The sequence below is a fragment of the Sarcophilus harrisii genome, chromosome 4 (genome assembly GCF_902635505.1).
Source record: "Sarcophilus harrisii chromosome 4, mSarHar1.11, whole genome shotgun sequence".
NCBI classification, from domain to species: Eukaryota; Metazoa; Chordata; class Mammalia; order Dasyuromorphia; family Dasyuridae; genus Sarcophilus; species Sarcophilus harrisii.
Window position 1 is genome coordinate 423588467 of NC_045429.1, and position 23120 is coordinate 423611586.

A 23120-nucleotide genomic window follows, 5' to 3' on the forward strand; every position below is an offset into this window, starting at 1 on the left:
ATTTAAAATAACTGTAAATAATATAAATTATTAGAAATAGCTATAGATAGATTATATAAATAGAGTTGTAGATCATATAAAAATATCTCATTTGATCCACAAGACAATTCTGGAAGGTAAGTGCTATTATTGTCCCCATTTTGCAATTGAGGGAACTGAGAGGCAGGCAAAAATTAAGGGACCTGCCCAAGGTCACACTAAGCTTACTTACTAAGCTACTAAGTGTCTAAGATTGAATTTTAACTCAGAATGATCTGAATCCAGGCCCAGATTTCTACCTATTGTGTGCCTAAAATGTCTATGAATAAGCTTGAAATGAATCACTTAGAATTCTGGTTGACTTTCATATAGTAGGGTTGGTGCCATTGAATTTGTCTTCCCTACCCTTATTATCAACATCATCATTCTTCATGATGGGGGAATTTTCATTCCCCAACTTTATTACCTATTTCTGGTCCCATGATAGAACACTTCCAGTGTTCTCTCTTTGATTTGTAACTTCCCAACTTGCTGTGTCCTATCAGAAGTTTTATAGACTACACAAATCCTTATCTAATGAGTTCAGTGTTTATTTGACTGACTACAAGGGGGGGCTCTTTCTAAACCTGATTATTTGGCTTTCATTAGTCTACTATCTTCGAACTGAAAGTTTGATAACAAAATTTGCCAGATGGGCATTTTTAGCATAAAGATATTCCAAATAGAAGTAGAATACAGTATAAATGAAGACTCCAGTTCATTGGTCTTTTTATATTTCAGATGCATTTGAAAATGAAGTGGCCAAAAAAGTGAAGCTTCAGAATATCCTATCACAGCTCAGGAAGTGTGTAGGCCACCCTTATCTGTTTGAAGGTAAGAGAACATCTCTCTTTCTCTCCATATTTTCTGTCGGTCAATGGTTAGCAGGTTTCTATTAAGAGGGGTGCTGCAAACATACATGGCCCTTCTTATAGCCTACTCTGATAACCAGATCCAGCTTTGGTTCCAGAGTTAAGGTGGGTGATTTCGTCCAACTACCTGTAAAATAGCCTGGAATCAAGAGGTATCCTGGCTGCCAAAAGAACAAATGGGATTTTAGGCTTCCTTGAGAGAAGTTTAGCATTTGGAAAGAAAGAGAAAATAATTTCCATGCATTCTGCTTGTTCTGGGCACCTAAGTTTAGGAAGATCTCTTGTCTTTCCCATTTAGACTGAAGCTTGGGGCTCATGCTTCATCTTCTTAGGGGCTAATTTCTGAGGAAACATCTGGTAGGAGAGAAAGAATCAAGGATAATCCTAAGCAGGATATTATCAACATTTTCTTTGTCACCTTATAAGCCCTCTCTTTCTTCCAAGTACCCTCATATTAGGCCTTTGGCCCCTTAATCTCCACTTCCTCCTTTTTATGGTGTCCTATCACAGTCATCCGTGATTTAAAGTTACCTTTGGGGATTCAGGCTAATTATATAGCTATATCCATCCACATATTCACATAGAAACATATGTGTCATACAGTTATATATTGTCATTGAGTCTAACATAGTGATGTCATTTTGATCCTTTTTGAGAATGAAGGACATCAACATATATTTATATATCTACATACATGTACACATATACATACATGTATGTGTACATATATATGTATATACATATACTTAGTAATTTATTTTTAATACACGTTACTTGATGTATCATGTTGGGAAAGAAAAATCAAAACAAAAGGGAAAAACCATGGGAGAGGGAAAAAAAACAGAAAAAAGAAGTGAACATAGCAGGTATTGATATACATTCAGTTTCCTTAGTTCTTTTTCTGGATGCAAATGACATTTTCTGTTCAAATTCTATTGGGATTACTTTGGATCACTGAAGACTGAAAAGAACCAAGTCTTTCTTAGTTGATTATTGCACATTCTTGCTATTATTGTGTCCACTGTATTCATAGTTCTGCTTGTTTTGCTCAGCATCAGTTCATGTAAATCTTTCCAGGCCTTTCTAAACTCAGCTTGTTCATCATTTTTTATAGAATAATAATATTCCATTATCTTCATATACCATTATACCATATACCATATACCATCAGCCATTCTCCAGCTCATGGGCATCTACTCATTTTCCAATTCCTTGCTACCCCAGAAAGAGCTGCTACAAACATTTTTACACCTGTGGGTCCTTTTCTCTCCTTTATGATTTTCTTGGGATACAGACTGAGTCATGGCACTCACTGCTGGGCTAAAGAGTATGCACAGTTTGATAGCTCTTTGGGCATATTCCAGATTGCTTTCCAGAATGATTGGATCATTTCACAGCTCCACCAACAATGCATTAGTGTCTTACCAAATTATATATATCAGATACACACACACACTCATGTCATGCAAAATTGTATCTCATGTGTATTAGTATGTGTATACATATGTGTGTGTGTGTATATTCCCCCCCATTCCCTCCCCCCTCCCCCCACAGTTGGTTGCTGTATATATGATTCAAGAAAGCCTTTATTGCACACCAAGGAGAAAATGCAAAATAATATAAACACTTTCCCATTAATAATCAAAAACATCCTTTCCGCTTTGGAGTTCTTTAGTTTCATATTCCCTTCAGGATCTCAGTAACCTTCTAGATTCTTGGCCACCCTGGGGTTTGGACTCCCTCCACTCCATAATAGAACATAAGCTCCTTGAAGTCAGGGCTTCTTCTTCCTTTTATATTTCTAACCTGTGTGCCTCGCACCATGCCTTGTACATAGTTGACTTCACATAAATGTTTGTTCAATTGCTTCCTTCTCAGTATTCACATGATTCCTCCACAAGTCTGGACCACCAAGAAGAAGCAATTCTTGATTAGTTCACATGAAAGTGTGTATGACTGATGAGACCCCTTTAATCCTCCAAGAGACATTTGCTTATTAAAAGAGACCACTTGTTAATCCAGATAAATCTCCAAATGATAGGCTTAGTCCGTGGGGTGTTTGGGGGTGGTATTTTTAGATTAGGAGAGCCTCCCAAAGGTTTAGATTCTGGTGCAGCTGAGGGTTCTGCACTTCTTGTGTGTCATGGACCCCTCTGACGGCCTGGTGCTACCTGTGGACCCCTTTCCCGAATAATCCTTGTTGTTTACATTTTAAATGGAGGAATTGCTAAATTTCAATTAGAGATGAGTAAAAATAAAGAGTTTTTTCCCCCCCATCTAACTTCATAGTTTCCTTAAAAATTTATAGACTCATTAGGAGACATTCAGGTATAAATTATGGTAATCTAGGGATCCTCAGACCATAGAGAGCTTTGCATACTATTCTCCTTCCCTCTTCAGCCTCCCAAACGAAACAGAATAGACAAACTTCCAAAAGGTGAAGAAGTTTTAAGATTTTACAGATAAGTTGTGATGTGAGCTCCTTAATTTAAATCCACTTAGCAGCAGTTTGGGCTCAGGATAGTCTTTAGTTCTCCTCGTGGAAAAGATATAGGACAACATCTATCTACTTCCAGGCCACGATGACCATCTCTGTGACTTTTCTATTGTAGGTGTGGAGCCGGAGCCCTTTGAAATTGGAGACCATCTAATTGAGGCCAGTGGGAAGCTCCTTCTGCTGGATAAACTGCTGTCATTCTTGTACACCAGGTATGGAACTTTCCCATCCTGCTACAGGGGCCTTTCCCTCCCTAATACACCTGCAGGGTCCTTTGATCTCTGATGGAGATCCTGGGAAATCTCCCCCTCACACCGTAGCCTCTTCAATTATGGTTTTACTTTCAAGCCAGACAGCTTTTTCCCAGCTCAGTGGGCGCTGCTGCACCCCAAACCTCCAGCCCTCAGTTTTCCCCTGAGACAGGGGAAGGTGGCTCACAATGGACCAGACTACGGGCTTGGAATCAAGAAGACATGAGTTCAAATACAACCTAGCCGTGTGACGTGGGGCGAGCCAGGTAAGCGCTGTCTGCTGCCTCCTCACAGGATTGTTATAAAGCGAGATAATACTTGTAAAGCACTTAGCTAGAGGCCTGCACCTCACAGACTCTTTATAAAAGTTAACTCTCATTATTCTTATTAGAGCCCTGCCTTTTTAAGCTAAGGTCTTTAATGGGTTTCCTCTGGGCCCAGGTGGCTCTGGAGGGGGAAGGGAGGCAGGAGACCTTGCACAGCCTTCCTCACTTCGGTCCAGTTCACTTGCACATCATGGCATCTCTTCCCTGATGTCATCATGGTGCTCTTCAAGCATGACAATGATAACAAACTTAACTTTTAGGTATTTATACTTTCCAACTACTTGCTCATCTCACCCCACTCCAGTCCCATCCTTGTAGCCACATGGGGAATTTACCCTGTATAATCTGTTTTCTTTTTAGTGAGACCTCTGGGTTTTTCTTTATCTTGTCCTAATAAGCCCTTTCTCCCCCCCACCCCCTCATCAAATCCTTCCTTAGAAGAATTTAAATCAGCTCAGTAAATCCCAACAACAAAGCAGCTTTTTGAAAGTATGTACAAGGTCCTGTCCTCAGCATCTCCTCCCCCACATGGAAGGAAGTGGGCATCCTAGTCTGCCCTCTGAAGAGCTGGTCTTCGCCATTAACCAGGGCACAGTTGCCACAGTTTAGTTTTCAGTTGAATTATATTGTAGTCATTATATGTGCCCAGGGAGCCCCTCAGTGGCAGGCACCATAGTGGATAGAGCCCTGGGCTCAGGACTAGAAAGATTCATCTTCATGAATTCAAATGTGGCCTAAGCACTTAACAGCTGTGTGACCCTGGGCGAGTCCTTTAGCCCCTTTTTGCCTCAATTCCTCATCTGAAAATGAGCTGGAGAAGGAAGTGCTTTTTGTGGCTGTCATGGAAAAAAATTGTTGGGAATATTTAGATATACAGAGGACTTTTCTATTTTTGGTCTTTTATGGTGCTTTTGAAAGGAGATTACAGTAGTGCTCCTAAGGAAACATAACAATTGGATAAGAAGGTGGCAGTTTATATGGTCAGTTAATCACTAAATTTATTAAACACTGACTCTTTGCCAGGTACCATGCCAGGTGTCAAGATCAAAAGACAAAGGGATGAAAGGATGACCGGGAGACAAAACACACGAATTAGTAACTTCAGATTAATCAGTCTGTTATTCTTGGACTTCCTTCTGCCCTGTCTTGGGCAAAATTATTAATTTTAATATTAATTTCATTTTAGTTCCCTTGCTGTGGATTTGGTTGGTCAGGCGTGCTGTTCTCCCCCCCTCCACCCCCAAAAAATCCTTCTTTAGAACCTTTCACTCATGGGACATAGGAACCTGGATTTAGCCAAGTATGGGATACCTCTAGAAGTTGGTTCCTTCCTGTGGGAAGAATGGAACCTTTATTAATAGGGGCCTGGTAGAATGGGGTGTCTTAAGTACACCCGACTCTTTGGGAAGATCAAGAAAGAGGTCAGAGGAAGGATCAATCTATCAGGGGCTTAGGTTAGACAAAGGTAATCAGCTCTGCAGGGGGTAGGGGCTGCAAAGAAAGAGACTTGGAGGACATAGTGGCAGGTGATGCTGATGAGGAAGAAATGGCCAAGGTCAGAGGAACTGGGGGGAGGGTAGGGAGGAGTGTGTTGACAAACTCAGCTTTTAAGAAGACAAAAGTGGAAGCAAGAGATCAGGTAAATATAAAAGTGTGGTGAGGTCCTGGAGCATGAGGAAAGCTCATTCATTCAGAATGAATGGAATTTTGTCCTCAGCGCTAAAGACAACAAAGACTTTGTCAACTGTGGTGACGATAAGGAGAGAAACAGAGGAAGGTAGAGACCTCTGGCTGGGTAGGATGAGATAATGACCATGGAGCATGAGGGAAAAAGGATCAACAAGCAGGCCTATTAGCATATATTTATTATGTGTCTACTGTGTTCCAGGCTCCATTCTAGGGGCTGAGGACACAAGTACAAAAAGTGAAATAATCCTGACTTGAAATGAGCATTCATTTTAAAGGAAGAAGCATGGGGAGGTGTTATGTGTACATATATACGAATATGTATGTATTTGTTACATATACATAGTATTGAATTATTTTGAATATATTTTATATTTAGTCACATTCTTTTCCTGTTTATTCAGGATGTGAATAAATAGAAAAAGAGAGTGTGACTAAATATAAATATATTAAAAATAATTAAAAACAAGGCATTTTGAAATGGAGGGAGGGCACCAGCAACTGGGGGATCATAGCCTTTGTCATATTCTCTCGTGACATCCTCCTGAACAGTGTGCATGTGTTACAGGAAGATGGTTTTGGAATAGGTTGAGCTACCAAGTGTGGAGACTAATAAACTGATGTCACCATGGAGAAAGTTCTGGAAAGTAGCAGGATCATTGGCTAGTTTTCTCTCTTGACTTTGATGAAAGTATAAATAGCATTCTTATTAAATTTGTGGATTCCAAAAGCCTCAGAGAGATAACTAATACACTGGATGACAGACTAGAAATTCAGATGGATTTTGACAGATTAGAACAGTGGTTTTAGCCACTGGTGAAATTGAATAGGGAGAAATGCAATGCCCCTTGTTAGGCAAAAGCAAAAATTTCTTGCATCACTGGGAGATAGGGTTGACAAAAAGTGCTTTATGTAGAAGAAAATCTCTAGGAATTTTAAGGTATTGCAGATCCATCGTGAGTCACCTGTGTGAAATGACTCACAAAAATGACTGATTTTATCTAGGGCAAAGCTTCATAAACTGTAGGTCGTAACCCCATATGAGGTCTTGTAACTAAATTTGGGGGTCGTGAAATTATGGTTTATTATCAGTAAATGGTTGTATACCAGTTCTTTGTACCTATATCTGGGGTTGCATAAACATTTCTTGAGAAAAAGGGGTCACAAATCATGCATGAAAACAAAGTGACCATGGATTGGGGGTTGTTCCAGAGGTCAGTCCCCATTTTCACTTTAAGAAAGACATTGAAAAGTTTTATGAGGGCAGTCTGAATGGGAAAGAGAGGTGAAGAAAAAAAATACTTATGAGAATTTTTAAAGTAATGGGTGATTTTTAAAGCTGAGAAAAGAGAAGACGGTGGGTAAGAAATAGCAGTTTTCAGTTATTCTAAAGCTCTCTCATGGAAGCATGACATCATTGTGCCATTTGACCCATGAGGACTAGTTAAGGCCAATGGGATGAAAGTACATTGAAGCAGATTTTGACTCAATAAATGAAAAAAACTTATAAGTTTTAGGACATTTACAGTGGGTTGTAGATAGTGTATTGATGTAGGTAGTGAATTCTCTCTCACTAGGCAGGGAGTAAGAATTTACATAGTGTTTGCTGTGAGTTGGGAACAGTGCTAAGTGCTTTATGAATCTTGTCTCATTTGATCCTTACCAATAATCTTAGGACATAGGTGTTATTATTACCTCCATTTTGCATTTGAGGAAACCGAGGCAGGCACCGATTAAGTGACTTAACTAATAAGTGTTTGAGGCTGAATTTGAACTCAGTTCTCCCTAACTTCAGTCTTAGTGCTCTATGCACTCTGCCTCCAGCTACCTTCAGGTAGCTCACTGGAGATCTACAGTCAAATGTTGGGTTACCACTTGTTGGAAATAAAAAAGGTAAAAATTGAATTAAATGATTTCCTCTCCTCCTCCTTTAGAATTCTTTGACCCCATCAACACTTAGCTGGAATGTTACTTCATTTCTGTCCCATATTTTTAGTCACTCAGTTAAACACTTTTGTTTGAAAAGTGTCATGCTAGATGCCAGAAGAAATGAGACATTTAGCTAAGTAGGTGAATAGACTCAAACCAAGATAATTATAATAGAAAATATTAAATCAGTGCTTTATAGAGGTGTAGAAGCAGAACTTAATGGATCTAGAAAAGAAAGCTTCATATAGGAGGTGGCATTTGAGTTGCATTTGAAAGAATGAGTAGGAATTCTGTCGGTGAAGCGAAAGAAAGGCACTCCTGGCAGGAGGAATAGTATTCACAAAGGGCTGGAGGTGGGAAAGTGCAGGGCACGTTGCAGACTGAAGGATACACAACTAGACAAATGGAGAGGAATCAGCTTGTGGAAGCCCAGAGAGATCGAATTGTACTTGTTCAGCAGTAGGGGCCACTGAAAATTGTCAGGAATGAAATGAGCTGATCTTGGTGTAAAGAAAGATCCAGGTGAAGGACAGATAAAGAACAGTTAGAGAGGACCAGCAAAGGGAGATGTCTCAGGAAAGAATGGGGCAATTCCTGTCCTGTGGGAGGGGCGGCAAAGGGGCAGGATGGTGCAGGAGGTGAGGGAGGACTTCTTTAGGGCTCGCTTTGCTAGATCGTGTGTCTGATGCTGCCCTGGGAACTGATGGGCACTGCCCTTCCCTCTCCTTGCAGAGATCACCGAGTGCTGCTCTTCTCCCAGATGACCCACATGCTGGATATTCTTCAAGACTACTTGGATTACCGAGGTAATTCCTCTGGGCCTCCATTGGCTGGGCCTCCATCAGACCTCCGGCTTAGTCAGGCTCTCGGAAGGGCAGGGGCCAAGATGGAAGGAGTAGGGAGGAGAAGGAATGGGGGAAGGAAGAGAAAGAAGCCATAATGAAGTCTCCAGGAAACATTTAGTGGGTGGTTATTGAATGAATGAAAGAGGAAGCTTAAAACCAAAGGAAGATAATGATTAGAGAGGAAAGTGGGAGAAAGGAGTCAGCCCTTAGAGATGATGGTGGCCAGTTGCTTGGGGCATCCCTGTGGCTCTGCTCCTTTTCACCAGGAGCATCCTGGCTCTCTGGTCTTTCATGTCTCCCAGATTATCAGCTGCTACCACTGCCTCTTCCCCACCCCGCTTCACCAGGGTCCCCTGAAAGCCAGGACATCTACCAGGCAAAGTCACAGGTGTTTTCTCCACTTCCCAAGCATGGCATCCTGGTGTCTCGTGGCGACAGAGAATTTGCTGTGCTTCTCAGGAGAGCTGCCAGGAATTCTGAATACAAACTTCCCAAGTGGAAGTTAACAGGAGGAAAAGATCCCATGTTTGGGGGAGAAGTGCATTCAGTACTTTTGGGGCATGAGTGTGTTGCTTCCCAAGGATCCTAATAACAAATAGGAGGGTTAGCCATTTCATAAATTACAGGTCATCTTATGATCAGTTCTGGTCTTCAGCATCAAATCCAGAACATCCATCATCCCTGTATACTTGGATACTCTGAGGTACCGGCTCAGAGCCCTTCAGGTACCTTCCCTTCAATCCCCTGGCCTAAGCTTTGCCTCCTGAATGCACTCAGCATTCCCCCTTTACCACAGGTGGATGGATCCAGAAAATTGTCATATAATTATTATCATATCACATCATAATGAATACCAAAGTTACACCAGCATTTCTGGCGGCATCGCCAAGGCTCTGTCACCCTCTCAGACAGAACTTCTTAAACTTCTTCCTCTTGCCTGAGATGGGATGAGTCAGTATTCAGAATTCCTGGCAGCTCTTCTGAGAAGCACAGCAAATTCTCTGTCTCCACGAAACACCAGGATGCCATGCTTGGGAAGTGGAGAAAACCCCTGTGACTTTGCCCAATAGGTGTCCTGAGATTCAGGGGACCCTGGTGAAGGGGAGGGGGGCAGTGGCAGCAGCTGATAACCTGGGAGACATGAAAGACCAGAGAGCCAGGATGCTCCTGGGGAAAAGGAGCAGAGCCACAGGGTACCCCAGACAGCCAGCCGCCATTATCTCTCAGTGCTGATGTCTGCCCACTCGTCCAACATTCTGTCACCCTGAATTCTTTCCACTACTTTCTTTAATCATTACTTTTCTTTGGTAACTCCTTTTGACCTGAGAAATTTTTACATAGCTCCGGGTATAAGGTATATAACAAAAGGTTATACAAATCAAACATTTACTGATAATAAATCATAATTTCATGATCCCCACATTCAGTTATGCCCACAGTTTAAGAATCTGGGTTCTCAGGAATTGAACAGGGGCATTTTAATTTTTGCACAGTCCCAGAGCAAATACTTCAGGATAGATTCTCAGAATCTTAATTGTAAAATAGACCTATTTGTGAGCAGGAACATGTTCAGCCTTCTTGGTTAGCATTTATATCCTCTAGTTCTTTTCTGTTTTGTGGATAAAAATCATGTAGTCAGATTCCCTCTGCTTGACGATGCCAAGAAGGGAAAGGGAAGAAGGACTCTTCATTATTAGGGACAATGTTGATGAAAGAAGTCAAAGGTATATAGGTGATAGGGAAGGGAATGGGAAGGTAATATAGTATGTGGAATGGTAGACATAGTCAGGAGGCCTGAATTCAAATCTTGCTTTGTGTCCCTGCGCAGATCTGCCTCAATTTCCACATCTGTAAAATGGGGCATCTACTCCCAGGATGGTTGTGAGGATCAAGCAAGATAATATTTGTAAAGTGCTTTGTAAGCTTTAAAGTGTCACATATTATGTTAACTATTACCATCTTTATTATTACTGGCCATTTCTTAGTTTTCTGAGTTTACAGTAGAATTAGAATCCTGCATTCAGCATTCAGCAAAGTAAATGTTCCCTATAGGGTAGGTGCATTTGGGCCTCAGTCTGGCACACTATGTAAATCATACTAAAATAGTTGATACACTACAGAAAGATCACTGATGTGCACTAGTTGTGGCCTTACAAGTTGTACATAAATCAAAATCTTACAGATTATTTATTTTTTAAATTGGGACAGTTCACTATGATCATTCCATTTGTGAATTAAGATATCCTTTTCCAAAGTGAATCGTGTCATTTTTTTAAATCTTTATTTTCATATTAGGTTTGATTAAAGCTGAGATAACACCTATGTAAATAAATGGAAGGAGAAAGTCTTCAGACTGATTTGCCTTTTTTTTTTTTTTTCTTGGCTATTTCTCCAATGAATTCTTGAAAAGGGTTTTTTTTTTTTTTTTTTTTTTTTTTTTTTAATTGTTGTTTTTGCTTTGTTTTTCTACTTTCTTTCTGTAAAGGCTACAGCTATGAGCGTTTGGATGGGTCAGTGAGAGGAGAAGAAAGATTCCTTGCAATTAAAAACTTTGGACAGCAGCCCATCTTTGTTTTTCTCTTGAGCACCAAGGCAGGTAAAGCATGAAATAATTGTTGTCCAGTTATTTCTACTTAACTTCTGTTCCCTAATCATAGACTTTACCCCAGCCTCACCCAGCTGTCTCATGGATGTCCGATTGGTTGTAAAGGGAACTATGAGTATTAATCTATCACCATAACTAGGAAAAAATGCACATTCTACTGATGTTGGGTCAATGCTGTCTTCACATAATAAGCTCTTTGAGGGCAGAAATTATTTCTATTTTTCCTTTGTATCCCCAGTACCCAGAATAGTACCTGGTATATAATAGGTTATGGTCTGATTAGTTTTGATCATGTTTATAATGATTGAAAATTAGAGATAAGGTCTTTCTAATGGCAGAGAGGTGCAGGTGAGAGTATAATCAGAGAGGGTTAAGACAGAATTGATCAGGCCCAGAACTAAAGTATATCCTGTCAATCAAAGCCATTCCTAATCCCTAATTGTACTGTTTGACATCACTTTTTAACTTTTAACTTTAGGATGGCAGTTTCAGTATTTGAAAGACATAACTTTTTGTTTTAGAAATTCAGTTATACAAGAGAACTGTTCAGTTCTGCACACATATACTGCATCTAGGATATACTGTGACATATTCAACATGTATAGGACTGCTTGCCATCTGGGGGAGGAGGTAGAGGGAGGGAGGGATAAAGTCGGAACAGAAGTGAGTGCGAGGGATAATGTTGTAAAGAAATTTATTTCAAAATAAAAAAAAAAGAAATTCAATTATATTATAGCAGTGATGGTCCAAGAAGTCCATGGTAATATTAAAAAGAGAAGAAACTTTATTCTTATAGAGAAAACTTTTTTTTGCTGAGGCAATTGGGGTTAAGTGACTTGCCCGTGGTCACACAGCCAAGAAGTGTTAAGTGTCTAATGCCAGATTTGAATTAAGGTCCTCCTGACTTCAGGGCTGGTGCTCTATCCATTGCACCACCTAATTGCCCTGAGAAAACTTTTTAAAGGCCTTAGTTACCAGGCACATTTATTACAAGGCAGTACGTCCCATCCTTTAAACAAATCTTCACTTGACTTACATGTTCCCTCAAGGTACAGCCCTATGTCTTTTTTTCTAAGACTAACTATTGGAAGAAACTACTAGAAAAATGTATCAGCACGTTGTTGTCACTTTCTCACTTTCATCTTCTTGTAATGTGGTCTACATCCCCATCATCCATCTGGAACAGTTCTCTCCAGCTCTTTGTTGCTAAGTCCAACAGCCTGTTCTCAGTCCTCCTGTTCCCTGACCTCGTTGCAGCTTTTGGTCTTGTGAGCCTTTTCCTTCCGTTGGAAGTTCTGTCTTCCTTGGGTTTTCATGATAGTATGCTGTCATGCAACAGCTCCTTCTCATGCCCTGGACTCTCTTCTCTTTGTACACTTTCTCTTGTCTCATTGTTTAGCCTTCTCAGTCTCCTTGGTTTTAGTCACCACCTCTGTGCTGACGGCTCCCAAATCTCCATTTCTCTCCTGATATCTAGGAGGCTTCTCCATCTGCCTTCTAGCCAGACCTCTCCATCTGGATTTCATGTAGTCACTTGTGGACTCTTCATCTGTGGTATATCCAGAAAAGTTCTTGTCTTTCTCTCCCCTTTTCCTCTTCCCTCCATCCCCTTTCCCTATTCTTGATCCCAGATGCCTCCATCTTTCTGATCAATTAGGCTCACAACCTATATATGAACGTCAGTTCTTCTTTCCTTCACCGTCCCTCCGCACCATTCCTGTCTGTCAATCTTGTTGATTTTTTCATCTCTATATCTCAAATCTCCATTATTTGACTCCCATCGCAGCTCAAGTCTGTTGCAGTGCCCTTCTTAGTCCTCTCGCCTCCAGGTTTCTCCTCTCTCTACTTGATCTTCCAAAGAATTTCCAGCATAAGCTAAATGAAGATCTGACTCTGTCACTCCGTACTCAGAAACCTCATTGGCCCCCTGCTGACTTGAGAAGTATTTAGAGGTCTCCACAGTCCTGGGCCCAGTCTGTATTTCCAGGCTTCTCATCCTTTACCCCTACTTATATGTTCCCTTCTTCAGGAATGGGGCTCATTTGTTGTTTCTTGTACACTATGTTTCATTTTCCATCTCAGCATCTTTGCACAGCCAGTCTCCCATAGCTAGAGTGCCTGCCCTCCTCACCCTTAACTCTCTTCAAGATTCAGCTCCAGTCATGCCTTCAAGAGTCCTTTCCTTATTTCTGTCTCTCCCCCTGTTAAAAAACAAATCCCTCTATTTATTTTGAATATGCCCTGAATTGATTTCTCACTGAACTTTTATAATGTCAGAAGAATGTAAGCTCCTTGAGGGAGAGTAGGCTCTTTCTTGCTTTTGTCTTTGATCCCCAGTCCTGAACTAGGGTGCTTGGGCAGCAAGCGGAGGCCATTCTGTATATTAAGGGCTTACACTACTCCGATTAGGTTCTTTCTAATTCAGAAAAAAAATAACTTTCTGCTTTCTTCTTGGGTAACCACCTCCCTCCCATCTGGCTGGGAACTATTTATTACTTATGTTTAATGCAAAATTCAAATAAAAGAATACTTTTCTTAGCAACATCCTGGTAGCACTGCCTTTATTATGAAATTTCCAAAATTGTTTTCTGAAAGAACTGGTCTCCTTTACCATGGACTATTTTCAATAAAACTTAAATGAGTTTTTTTTTTTTTAATGTATATTTCAGGTGGTTTTATGATTTCTAGCTTAGGATATATTGGATCATTCTGCTCCTTCCCTCTTTCCCCTTCATCTCTGTATGAGGGAAACAGAAGGAGCTAAGTCAGCACTTTGTACCCTCCTGAGCCCTGGAGTGGGGATGGCGCTGTCAGGGTGAACGATGGACCCGTTGCTCCGTCTGTGTTTTCACTTTATTAATCTGCCTCATTGCTGCCTTGTCCCGTACCTTCCTGTCACTGATCCCACTCTTGTTCCTTTTCAGGTGGAATAGGCATGAATTTGACTGCTGCGGATACAGTTATTTTTGTTGACAGCGATTTTAATCCCCAAAATGACTTGCAAGCGATTGCCAGGGCTCACCGAATTGGCCAGAAGAAGTGAGGATCTCAGTGGTGGCAGCCTTCCTAAAGTCCTTCCCCTTTCCTTAGTTTTCAGTTCTCTGACCAAGAGCTTTTCTGTTGTTCTGTTTAGGGAAGTGGGGAGCATGAGGAGGGGGAGGACCAGGTGGGAAAAGGTGAAAGGGAGGAATGAAATGATAGACTCATATCTTTAGGAACCTCCAGAAATATCCATTCCCAGGTAAACTCCATGTCATAAAGGAAGTTCTGTGACCATGTAGGCATTAAAAATCGCTTTTACTGTTTGCTGAACTCCCATATACAAAGGTTTTCCTGGTGATGGATGCACACTTCTGTGGTACCCCTTGGTCTGTGTGAAAGAAATTTTTGAGTAAAATGAATTCAAGATGGAAAGCATAAAAGTGCAGAAAATCTCAGGCCATTTACCAAGAAGGATTCAAACCTTATAAAACATTCCCCAGCATTAACTGTGCTCTGAATAGACCTATTACTTTTAAGAAATATCTGACTTAAGTGCTGCTTCTTTTTGCTAAAATACAGACTTTTCACAAGAAACACTTCTCACGTGTGCTTTACACAGGTCTGTGAAGGTTATTCGGCTTATTGGCCGAGACACGGTGGAAGAAATCATCTACAGGAAAGCGATGTCCAAGCTGCGGCTCACTAATGCCGTCATAGAGGGTGGTCACTTAACTCTGGGAGTACAGAAGTCCTCAGCAGCCTCTGAGCTTCAGGTAGGGATATTTGGCAGACCTGCAGATTAGAAGGGGATTTTACGTGTAGCCATTCCCCTTCGGATGAGGGTGCAGATGAAGAAGCCAGGATAAAATCAAGCCCCCCTCCTTAAACTATGCACACAGGAAAACCCTTTTTTCAGCACAGAGATTTTTAACCTGGTGTCTGTAAATCAAAAAAAAAAAAAAAAACATTTTTATAATTGTATTTCAATGTACATTGGGTTTCCTTTGGAATGCCATGTGTTTTGGGAAGAGGTCCATAGATTTCACCAGACTGTCAGGAATCTCCATGACACAAAAAAGGTTAAAGACCTCTGTTTTGGCATTGTAGCCAACATTTTATTTCATCCTTTTTTATTGGAAATAACATGACTTGAACACTGTGATGGAGAATGAGAAGTGTTCAAGATATCATTTAAGAAATAAGGAATCCAAAATTAATGAAAAACTCCTGGGACTGAGAAACTGATGTAGAGTTTAGGATGCTTTTTTTAGAAAGATGGAGAAGAGGACAAAGATCATGGTTTAATATTTAGACAAGCAGGTAGAGAATTGGCAGAATAATGGCTTCTCAAGTCAGACCAAGCTTCTATCTACTACTCAGGAGGAGCATCAATATTAACATCACCTTTTATGGATAAGGAAACCAAAGCCCCGTCTGAGTCCTTTTGGTGATTCAAAGGTAGAGAGACCTGGCAAATTGGACCCAATATCACTGATTTGGACATAGACCCACCACTCTAGGACCAGGTTGTGCCGATTGCCAGGACAGCCCACCAAGGTTGATCAGGTTTCCCCTCCAAGTAATAGGTTTCCAGCTGTTGGTCTAGGGGCTAGAATGAGTGCTCTTAAACTGCACTGGCATATTGTTGGACTTTGGGCAGTGTAAAAGAGCAATTCAGCAAAGATTTATGTTGGACACAAGTTACATTTATATAATGTCTGAGCACTGTATAGAATATAGAGATGTGTAAAGTATGGTCTTTACTGCCAAGGAGTTTTCACCATTAGAGGAGATTGGACAGTTTTATGTCTACTATACCACACATTATTCCTACACCAGTTTTCTTCATTACCTCTTTATAAGTGACTTCGTTATTCTGGGGCTCAGTTTTCTCTTTTTAAAATTAAAGTTATTAGACTGCTCAGACCTAGCGATTTCTTAAAACCACTCTGTAGAAAGGAGTACAACCCCATGACTGATTTGCTCCCCCATTTTCACCTCTCTTTTCTTAGGTCCTTGATCCTTGTGTTCTAAGCCCATAAAAACCACCTTACTAAGGCCATAGTGGGTGAAATAGTCCAGAATAAGAAATTTAGCTATTTGAGAAGTCTTGGATATAGTTTCAAGTTTGGAAATAATGGTCTAGATCAGTGGTGTCAACTCAGGTAGAAACAGGGCCACTGAAATGTCCATCAGGATCCCACTGGGCCACAGATTGATTCAGAAAACTATTTATTAATATTTTTTATTGTTGTTCAGTCACTTCAGTCATGTCTGATTCTTTGTGAAACCATATGGGGTTTTCTTGGCAGAGATTCAGGAGTGATTACAGGTGAGGAAACTGAGGCATACAGGGTGAAATGACTTGGCCAGGGTCACAGAGCTAGTGAGAGTCTTAGGTGGATTTGAACTCAGAAAGATGAGTGTTCCTGACTCCAGGATCCACACTCTATCTGCCTCATGGTCCTGATAATAATGTCTGTGTTCGTTGTATTTTTATTTACTTGGTCAGCTATCCCCCAGTTCTGTTTTAAGCTGGTTAGGGCCACACTGGCAGTGTTATGGGCCACATGCGTATTGGACAGATTTCTTAGACTCGGGGGGGGAGGGGTGGTGTCTCTCTAAGGTCCTTCTGGGTCTTTGCTTCCAGAACTGTATACTCCTCCCCAGCCACATTTGGAAGGGCCAGGTGTTACTGCAGTTTTGTAGAGGGAGACAGATCTCTGTCCAGTGAGGGTCCTGCTGTAGGGTCGGCCCAAGCCTAGGCTCTGGGCACTGGGGTGGGGCCTGCCTCCCGTGTCCCCAGTCATGATGACAACCGCTTGGTCTTTTCCTTTGCTTTCTCCATGAAAGTTGAGTGAGATCCTCAAGTTTGGCTTGGACAAGCTGTTCTCCTCAGAGGGAAGCACTTTGGAGGAGCTGGATCTGGAGACCATCCTGGGCCAGAGCAAGGACGGCAGGTGGATCGTTGACGCCGTTCTTCCTTCAGAAGAGGAAAGCCAAGAGGTAGAGGGTGAAGGTAAGTCCTGGGGGTAACAGGAACAAGGCATCGCACCTGGGCCTGGGCTTTAGGCCACGTGTGGGAAGAGGGCGTGACTGACTCCAGAGAATGGGGTGGGGGTTCCCAATATTGGCTGGGGGCAGGTCTGGAGCATGTTTGAATTTGGGTGTTCCTGTTAATCCTGCTTTCTGTCTCCTCTGCATTGAATCCTATTCTTGTAGAGTTGGAAAGCAACATGGTATCCTAAGAGCATCCCCACAAGTGGGCCTGGGAAGACCCTGAGTAAGAGGAAAGCTGCTGCTTCCAAGGGCAGCCGGCTCACTGTTGGATGACTCTGGCTGTTAGCAATTGTTTTCTGTCCCAAAGTGGAACAGGGCATCTTGGCGAGCGGTGCATTTATCACCGAGTCTGAACAGCTTGTTGAGGGTTTCTATGGGGGGCCTGCTTGGGTCTAGAGCAGGACCAGATGGCCTCAGAGACAATTTCTGAAGTCTTTCAAGTTCTGCCATTCCATGAATGGCACTTAATGACACTTCAGAAATAGACCCTTTCCCAGAAATTGACTGCGTTTGTAGAAGGATTTTGTCTGGAGGACATGATGGCTAATGGTCTCAGTGCATCCTGCTTTGATCAGGGCACATCTAGGTCCAGTCATGGAAGGCACATTTTAGGAGGGTTCTTGGTATAGTGGGGCTTTTCCCAAATGAGGCTATTCAAAATTATATTGTGGAAGGGACTGCATTACTAGTGATTACCTTGTAAGACAGGGAGCCATGAGGTTTGTCTTCAGATATTTGAAGAGCTGTTGTATGGCAGAAGGATGGTGTGGAGCTCCAAAGGACATAACATGTATATGAGTTACTGTTGTTTGTTGTTCTTTTTTTCCCAGTCATGTCTGACTATTTGTGAACCCATTTAGAGGTTTTTTGGGGGAAGTTACTAGAGTGGTTTGCCATTTTCTTCTCCAGCTTATTTTACAGATGAGGATTAAGTAATTTATACAGCTAATAAGTATCTGAGGCCAGGTCTGAAGTCAGGTCTTGCTGACCTGATCTAGCTGCCCTTAAGTTACAGAGAGGTGGGTTTTGATTCAACATAAAGAAGAATTTCCTAATGATTAGAGCTGTCTGAAAATAACATCATGGCCTTCTTCAGAGGTAGTGAGTTCACCATAAGCTGAAATTGTTCAAGCCAAGGTAGGATGGCCATTGGTTGGAATATTTTATTCGGGATTCATGTGTTTGACAAAGCATTGGAATAGATAACCTTTTAGGTTTTCCTTCTCTGTGAGATTTGATCCCAACAGCAAATACCATTTTTTATTTTCATTGACTCATGTTCCTCTATTGATTTGTTCAGGTATGCATCACTGAGCATTATATCAGTCAAATATTTGTATAATCTTACAAACTACAACAAATAGTTTATGTATTCTACAAGGTCATTTGCAAACTGGTTCTTTGAAAATTGAAAAGCAAATGGTGGTTAGTTTTTAGAGTTGACCTATATATTAACAGGTCAGAAATTTGATTTTTCTAAAATAGAAACACCTTCCCTAGTATGGTTTTTTTTTTTTTTTTTAATTGTACCAACTCTAATTTAGTGGGAAAGTAGCCTGAACTTCCTTGGCAACTAACTTTCCAATCACTGGTTAACCAGTATCAGAGACAAAGGTTTGACAACTAGGTCAAGGCTTTCTGATTCCCAGGTTCAAAATTCTCTCCCTATACAACACTGTCTCTTGGTTAATTCATTATGTAGCCAAACTGCTGTACATTTGCACCTATAAGTGTAAAAACAATATGATTGTTCCCAATGTGACAATGTTCCCTGTGACTCACTACTGGTTTGGTTGAGGTTCATGGATTGTTGAGTTTGGAAATTCAGAGCTGCAGTTGAGGTAAGCTAACTGGGTGTCCACATTATGTCAGGTAACACTATGAAAAGTGCCAGGGAATGTGGGACCAAGCTTTCTCAAGTCGGAGACACAGATGATCAAAGCTTCCATGCCCATCAGTGGTGGAGTTAGTCTGATTGAGTGGCCTTTCAGCCTGGGCAACATAGGGAAGAGCATTCTCAAAAAAAGGAAACAATAGTTGCATTGTAAGTAATTGCATAAAACAGAAAAGCAATTAAATTTAATAAGCTATATTTTTCTATTTGTCTTGCTTTGCGAGAAATGAATTTGCATGTTGGGAACTGTCTGCATCATGTGAACTATGTGTTCATGTTTGGCGCTTGTCTGCCCTTCATATTTTCACTTTTTGACGGGGAGTTTTATTGATAGTTCCTAGGCTGATTTAATTAGAGGATGCCAATTAGAATTACAGCTAGTTGGGCTTGGTTACAAGTGTGAAGCAGTTCCTCTCTTGGGAATGAAAATGTTTTGCTTTCTTAGTCCTTAGAGAAAACATACTTAGAGCTGATTTTCATGTGGCTGTGGGTTAAATGTGGCATTCACTTGGTAAATTGTACTATTAAATATCGTCTCCTTTGGAGTCATTCTCTCTCCGCCTTGGGCATGAGGCCCTTTGCTCTTAACACATGGACCATTGGTGTGGACTGATGTGTACAATCTCAGCCATGGTTGTGATGGACTGTTGTGCTTACCTGTACTTTGGGATTACAAGAGAAGGCTCTCCTGCATGGGGCAATCACTGGGAGATTGTACAGTGTTTTTTAAAAAAAGACTTTCTTTTTGTACAGCAAAATAATGCTTTGGCCATGTATATTGTGTATCTAATTTATACTTTAATATATTTAACATCTACTGGTCTTCCTGCCATCTAGGGGAGGGGCTGGGGGAAGGAGGGGAAAAATTGGAACAAAAGGTTTGGCACTTGTCAATGCTGTAAAATTACCCATGCATATAACTTGTAAATAAAAAGCTATTAAAAAAAAGGAAAAAAAAGACTTTAAAAAGAAAAAATAAAGTGCTTAGAACTAGAAGTCAAAAGATTTGACTTCTGATCTCACTTCTTCGCAAACTTAATAATGTGTGACCTTGAACAAGTCATCTAACTTACCAAGGCCTGTTTCCTCTCAAAATGGATATACATTCTTCTCACAGGATTATTGTGAGAATCAAACAGAGCTAGGTAATATGGTGGATTGAGTCCTGGCCCTAGATAAGGAAGACTTGAATTTAAATTTGGCCTGAGATACTTAGCTAGCAGTATAACTCTAGGCAAGTCACTCCATCTCTGCCTCAGTTTCCTCCTTTGTGAAATTGGGATAATAATTTCTCCTGTCTTCTAGGATTGTTGGGAAGATCAAATGAGATAATATTTGAAAAGTGCTTTGGAAGCCTTAAATTGCTCAGGTTTTTATTTATTTATTTATTTTCTGGTCAGTCCTATCGTACTCTTCGTGACCCCATTTGGGGGTTTTCTTGGCAGACATTGGAATGGCTCGCCATTTTTTCTCCAGCTCATTCAACACATGAGGAAACTGAGGCAAACAAATTTAAGTGATTCTCCCAGGATTACATAGCTATTAGGTTTCTGAGACCAAATTTGAACATGGGAAGATGAGTCTCCCCAATTCCAGGCCCAGCATTCTACCCATTTTGTCACCGAGCTACCCAAAATTTCTAAATAGATGTTTGTTATGATTATCTGAAATTTTGTAAAGTGCTGTATAAATATCCAGCATTATCATAATCACTTTTAACATTATCATTATTATTATTTCTTGGTCTCTACATTCTGTCTTGGTAATCTCCCATTTTTTTCTTAGGATATCACTTCTCTAATTTTATAGGAGGAAGAGCACCCCATTTAGACCGTTGTATTCTAGTCTATATTAAAGTTATGAAAGGGCAGATTTTGGCTTCCTAGTGAACTTTACAACACAGCATGTGTTATCCTGTGGATCTTAATATCCTGAGATTTGAGCTGTTATTTGTTGAATGGATGGTCTTCAGAGTCTCTAAGGAGCCCCATAATCCATCCAAAGTCACCCCATGAGTCCAACCAATGGACCGGAGAGTAAAATGCAGACCTTGTGAATCCTAATCCAGCCCTCTGGGCTGTCAGCCATGCTGTTTACATTCAAAAGTGCCATCAAGAGGTAATTATCATAAAACATAAGCTTGGTAAGTGAGAGTATGGTCCAAGGTTGAAATGCCCTGCTCATATTACACAAGCAGGCTCCATTAGGAAACCAGATTCTTTGCTTATCTACATAGGTGCAGCTGGATTCTCATGTTTCCCTCTGTCTTATCTCTTATGGAAATTAAGTTGTTTTTCTTTTGTTTCTAGCTTTTCTCCATTTATGGTTTTTTTGTTGTTTGTTTTTTACAAGGTCATATGTATTTTTATGAAGGTAAAGATTATTCTAAAGAGCCTAGTAAAGAAGACAGGAAATCATTTGAGCAACTTGTGCATCTTCAGAAAAACCTTTTGGATGAGATCAATCAAGAGGGAAGGGCACTCCGAAATAAAGGAAGTGTGAGTTCCAAGTCTTTTAAGTTATAGTTTAGAAAAAGGAAAACCAAATTCTGAAAAATAAAAATGAAGTGGATGACAGGTTTTAGCTCTGTCATATCTGACAAAGAAATTGATTATCTTTATTTAAATGACTTTATTCAAATGATGTGCCTTATTTTAGTGGGAGGTCAGCATTTCAGTGATCCTTATGCTCCTGAACATAGTAAAAATCAAAAATATGCAAAAAATCCTCTGAATACCAAAGTTATTATCATGAAAACCCTTTCCCCCATGTCTGTGAACTCTGTAAGCTAATCCCTCAACCCTTACTCAGAGACTACTTTTACTTTATATAAAATTCTAACCACCATGACTGTTAAATTTCTCAACCGACAACAGGTTAGAAACAGCATATTAGAAGAGAATAATGATTCAATTAATTCAAAACTAATAATTTTGAAAAATAGCAACTGATGGCAAGATAGAAGATTTTTAAAAAATAGACACAAAAACTAAAAGCACCATACCATGTTCTGATGTTCTATAGCATGGATGCAAACACTCCATTGAATTCCAGTAGTTTCTAAGGAAAAATATTCATTTATTCTAATTGATGTGCAGAGTGATATTATTGATTCATCAATAAAAGGTTAAATTATATTCAGTAACTTTAAAAAGTCAAGGAATGGCATATTAAAGAAATTTTCCAATAAAAATAGTTAAAATTAAGAGGTTGCAGGTGTTAAAGGGTAAGCTTCGGTCATCTAGAAAATCCCCTTCTATTAAATGCCTCATTACTCAATGATTTGAGATCAATGAGATATTGCTATACTGTCTTTGCTGCTGTTTTGGCTGAATTTAACATTTTGGAGAGAGAGAATCCCGTGCTCTAAATACTTTCCATTTCTTCCTCTCCACCCTCCAAAAAACCCTACTACAACCACCCAGCAACAACTAAGCATCCTTTTGGTTGTAATTGTGGTACCCCCTCGATCATGTGTATTTATAGTTAATATCATCAAGGATTTCTATTCCTCACTTCTTGTCATAAACTAGTGCAGACCTACTGGGCCCTGAGAAGTATTTGCCTTATTGCTTCTGAGTTAAAGCCACTACATTTCAAAGATAGAGATTCCTGTGGGGTTCCCCCATGGTAAATAACCATTGGCCTCTTTTAACCTTCATATTTAGGTTCTCATTCCAGGCCTTTTGGAAGGGCCTACCAAAAGGAAACGCATCCTGAGCCAGGAAGAACTAGAAGAGAGACGGAAGAAAAGACAAGAGGCAGCAGCCAAGAGAGCAAGGTTGATGGAAGAGAAAAGAAAAAAAAAGGAAGAGGCCCAGGATAAGAAAAAGTATGTAGGCATCCCGCGACAGATTCAGATTGAAGCCTGCTGAGCTCTGATCTTAGAGGAAGGGAGTGCCATGATGCTGAGAATGATTTGTCGAGGACAAAGCATATAGATAATTTTAGCTGCTAACCTACTTGGGGAAGAGAGATTGAATTGCTGCATTAAAAAACACAAAGGCAGGAACACCCTATTTAGCTCAGGGCCTTAGAAGGTAGAGGAATTTGCCAGGGGATTGGATTCCGTTGTATTCACCCAAGAGTAAATGTATTATTTGTTCCAATTTTAAAGGTACAGAAAACTTCTATGATGCTTTGGGGCCCCATTGA

At 40.5% G+C, this 23120-nt stretch overlaps 1 protein-coding gene across 1 annotated transcript in view; it reads left to right on the forward strand.

Annotated features, from left to right (window-relative positions):
• CHD1L (chromodomain helicase DNA binding protein 1 like) overlaps positions 1-23120 on the forward strand; it is a 55397-nt gene that overhangs the window by 23008 nt on the left and 9269 nt on the right. The window contains exons 9-17 of the mRNA XM_003769877.4: positions 760-852; positions 3503-3599; positions 8312-8385; positions 10910-11020; positions 13954-14068; positions 14631-14784; positions 16865-17030; positions 21318-21463; positions 22634-22797. Coding sequence (XP_003769925.1) covers positions 760-852; positions 3503-3599; positions 8312-8385; positions 10910-11020; positions 13954-14068; positions 14631-14784; positions 16865-17030; positions 21318-21463; positions 22634-22797 — 1120 coding nt within the window. The remainder of the gene's footprint in view (positions 1-759; positions 853-3502; positions 3600-8311; positions 8386-10909; positions 11021-13953; positions 14069-14630; positions 14785-16864; positions 17031-21317; positions 21464-22633; positions 22798-23120) is intronic.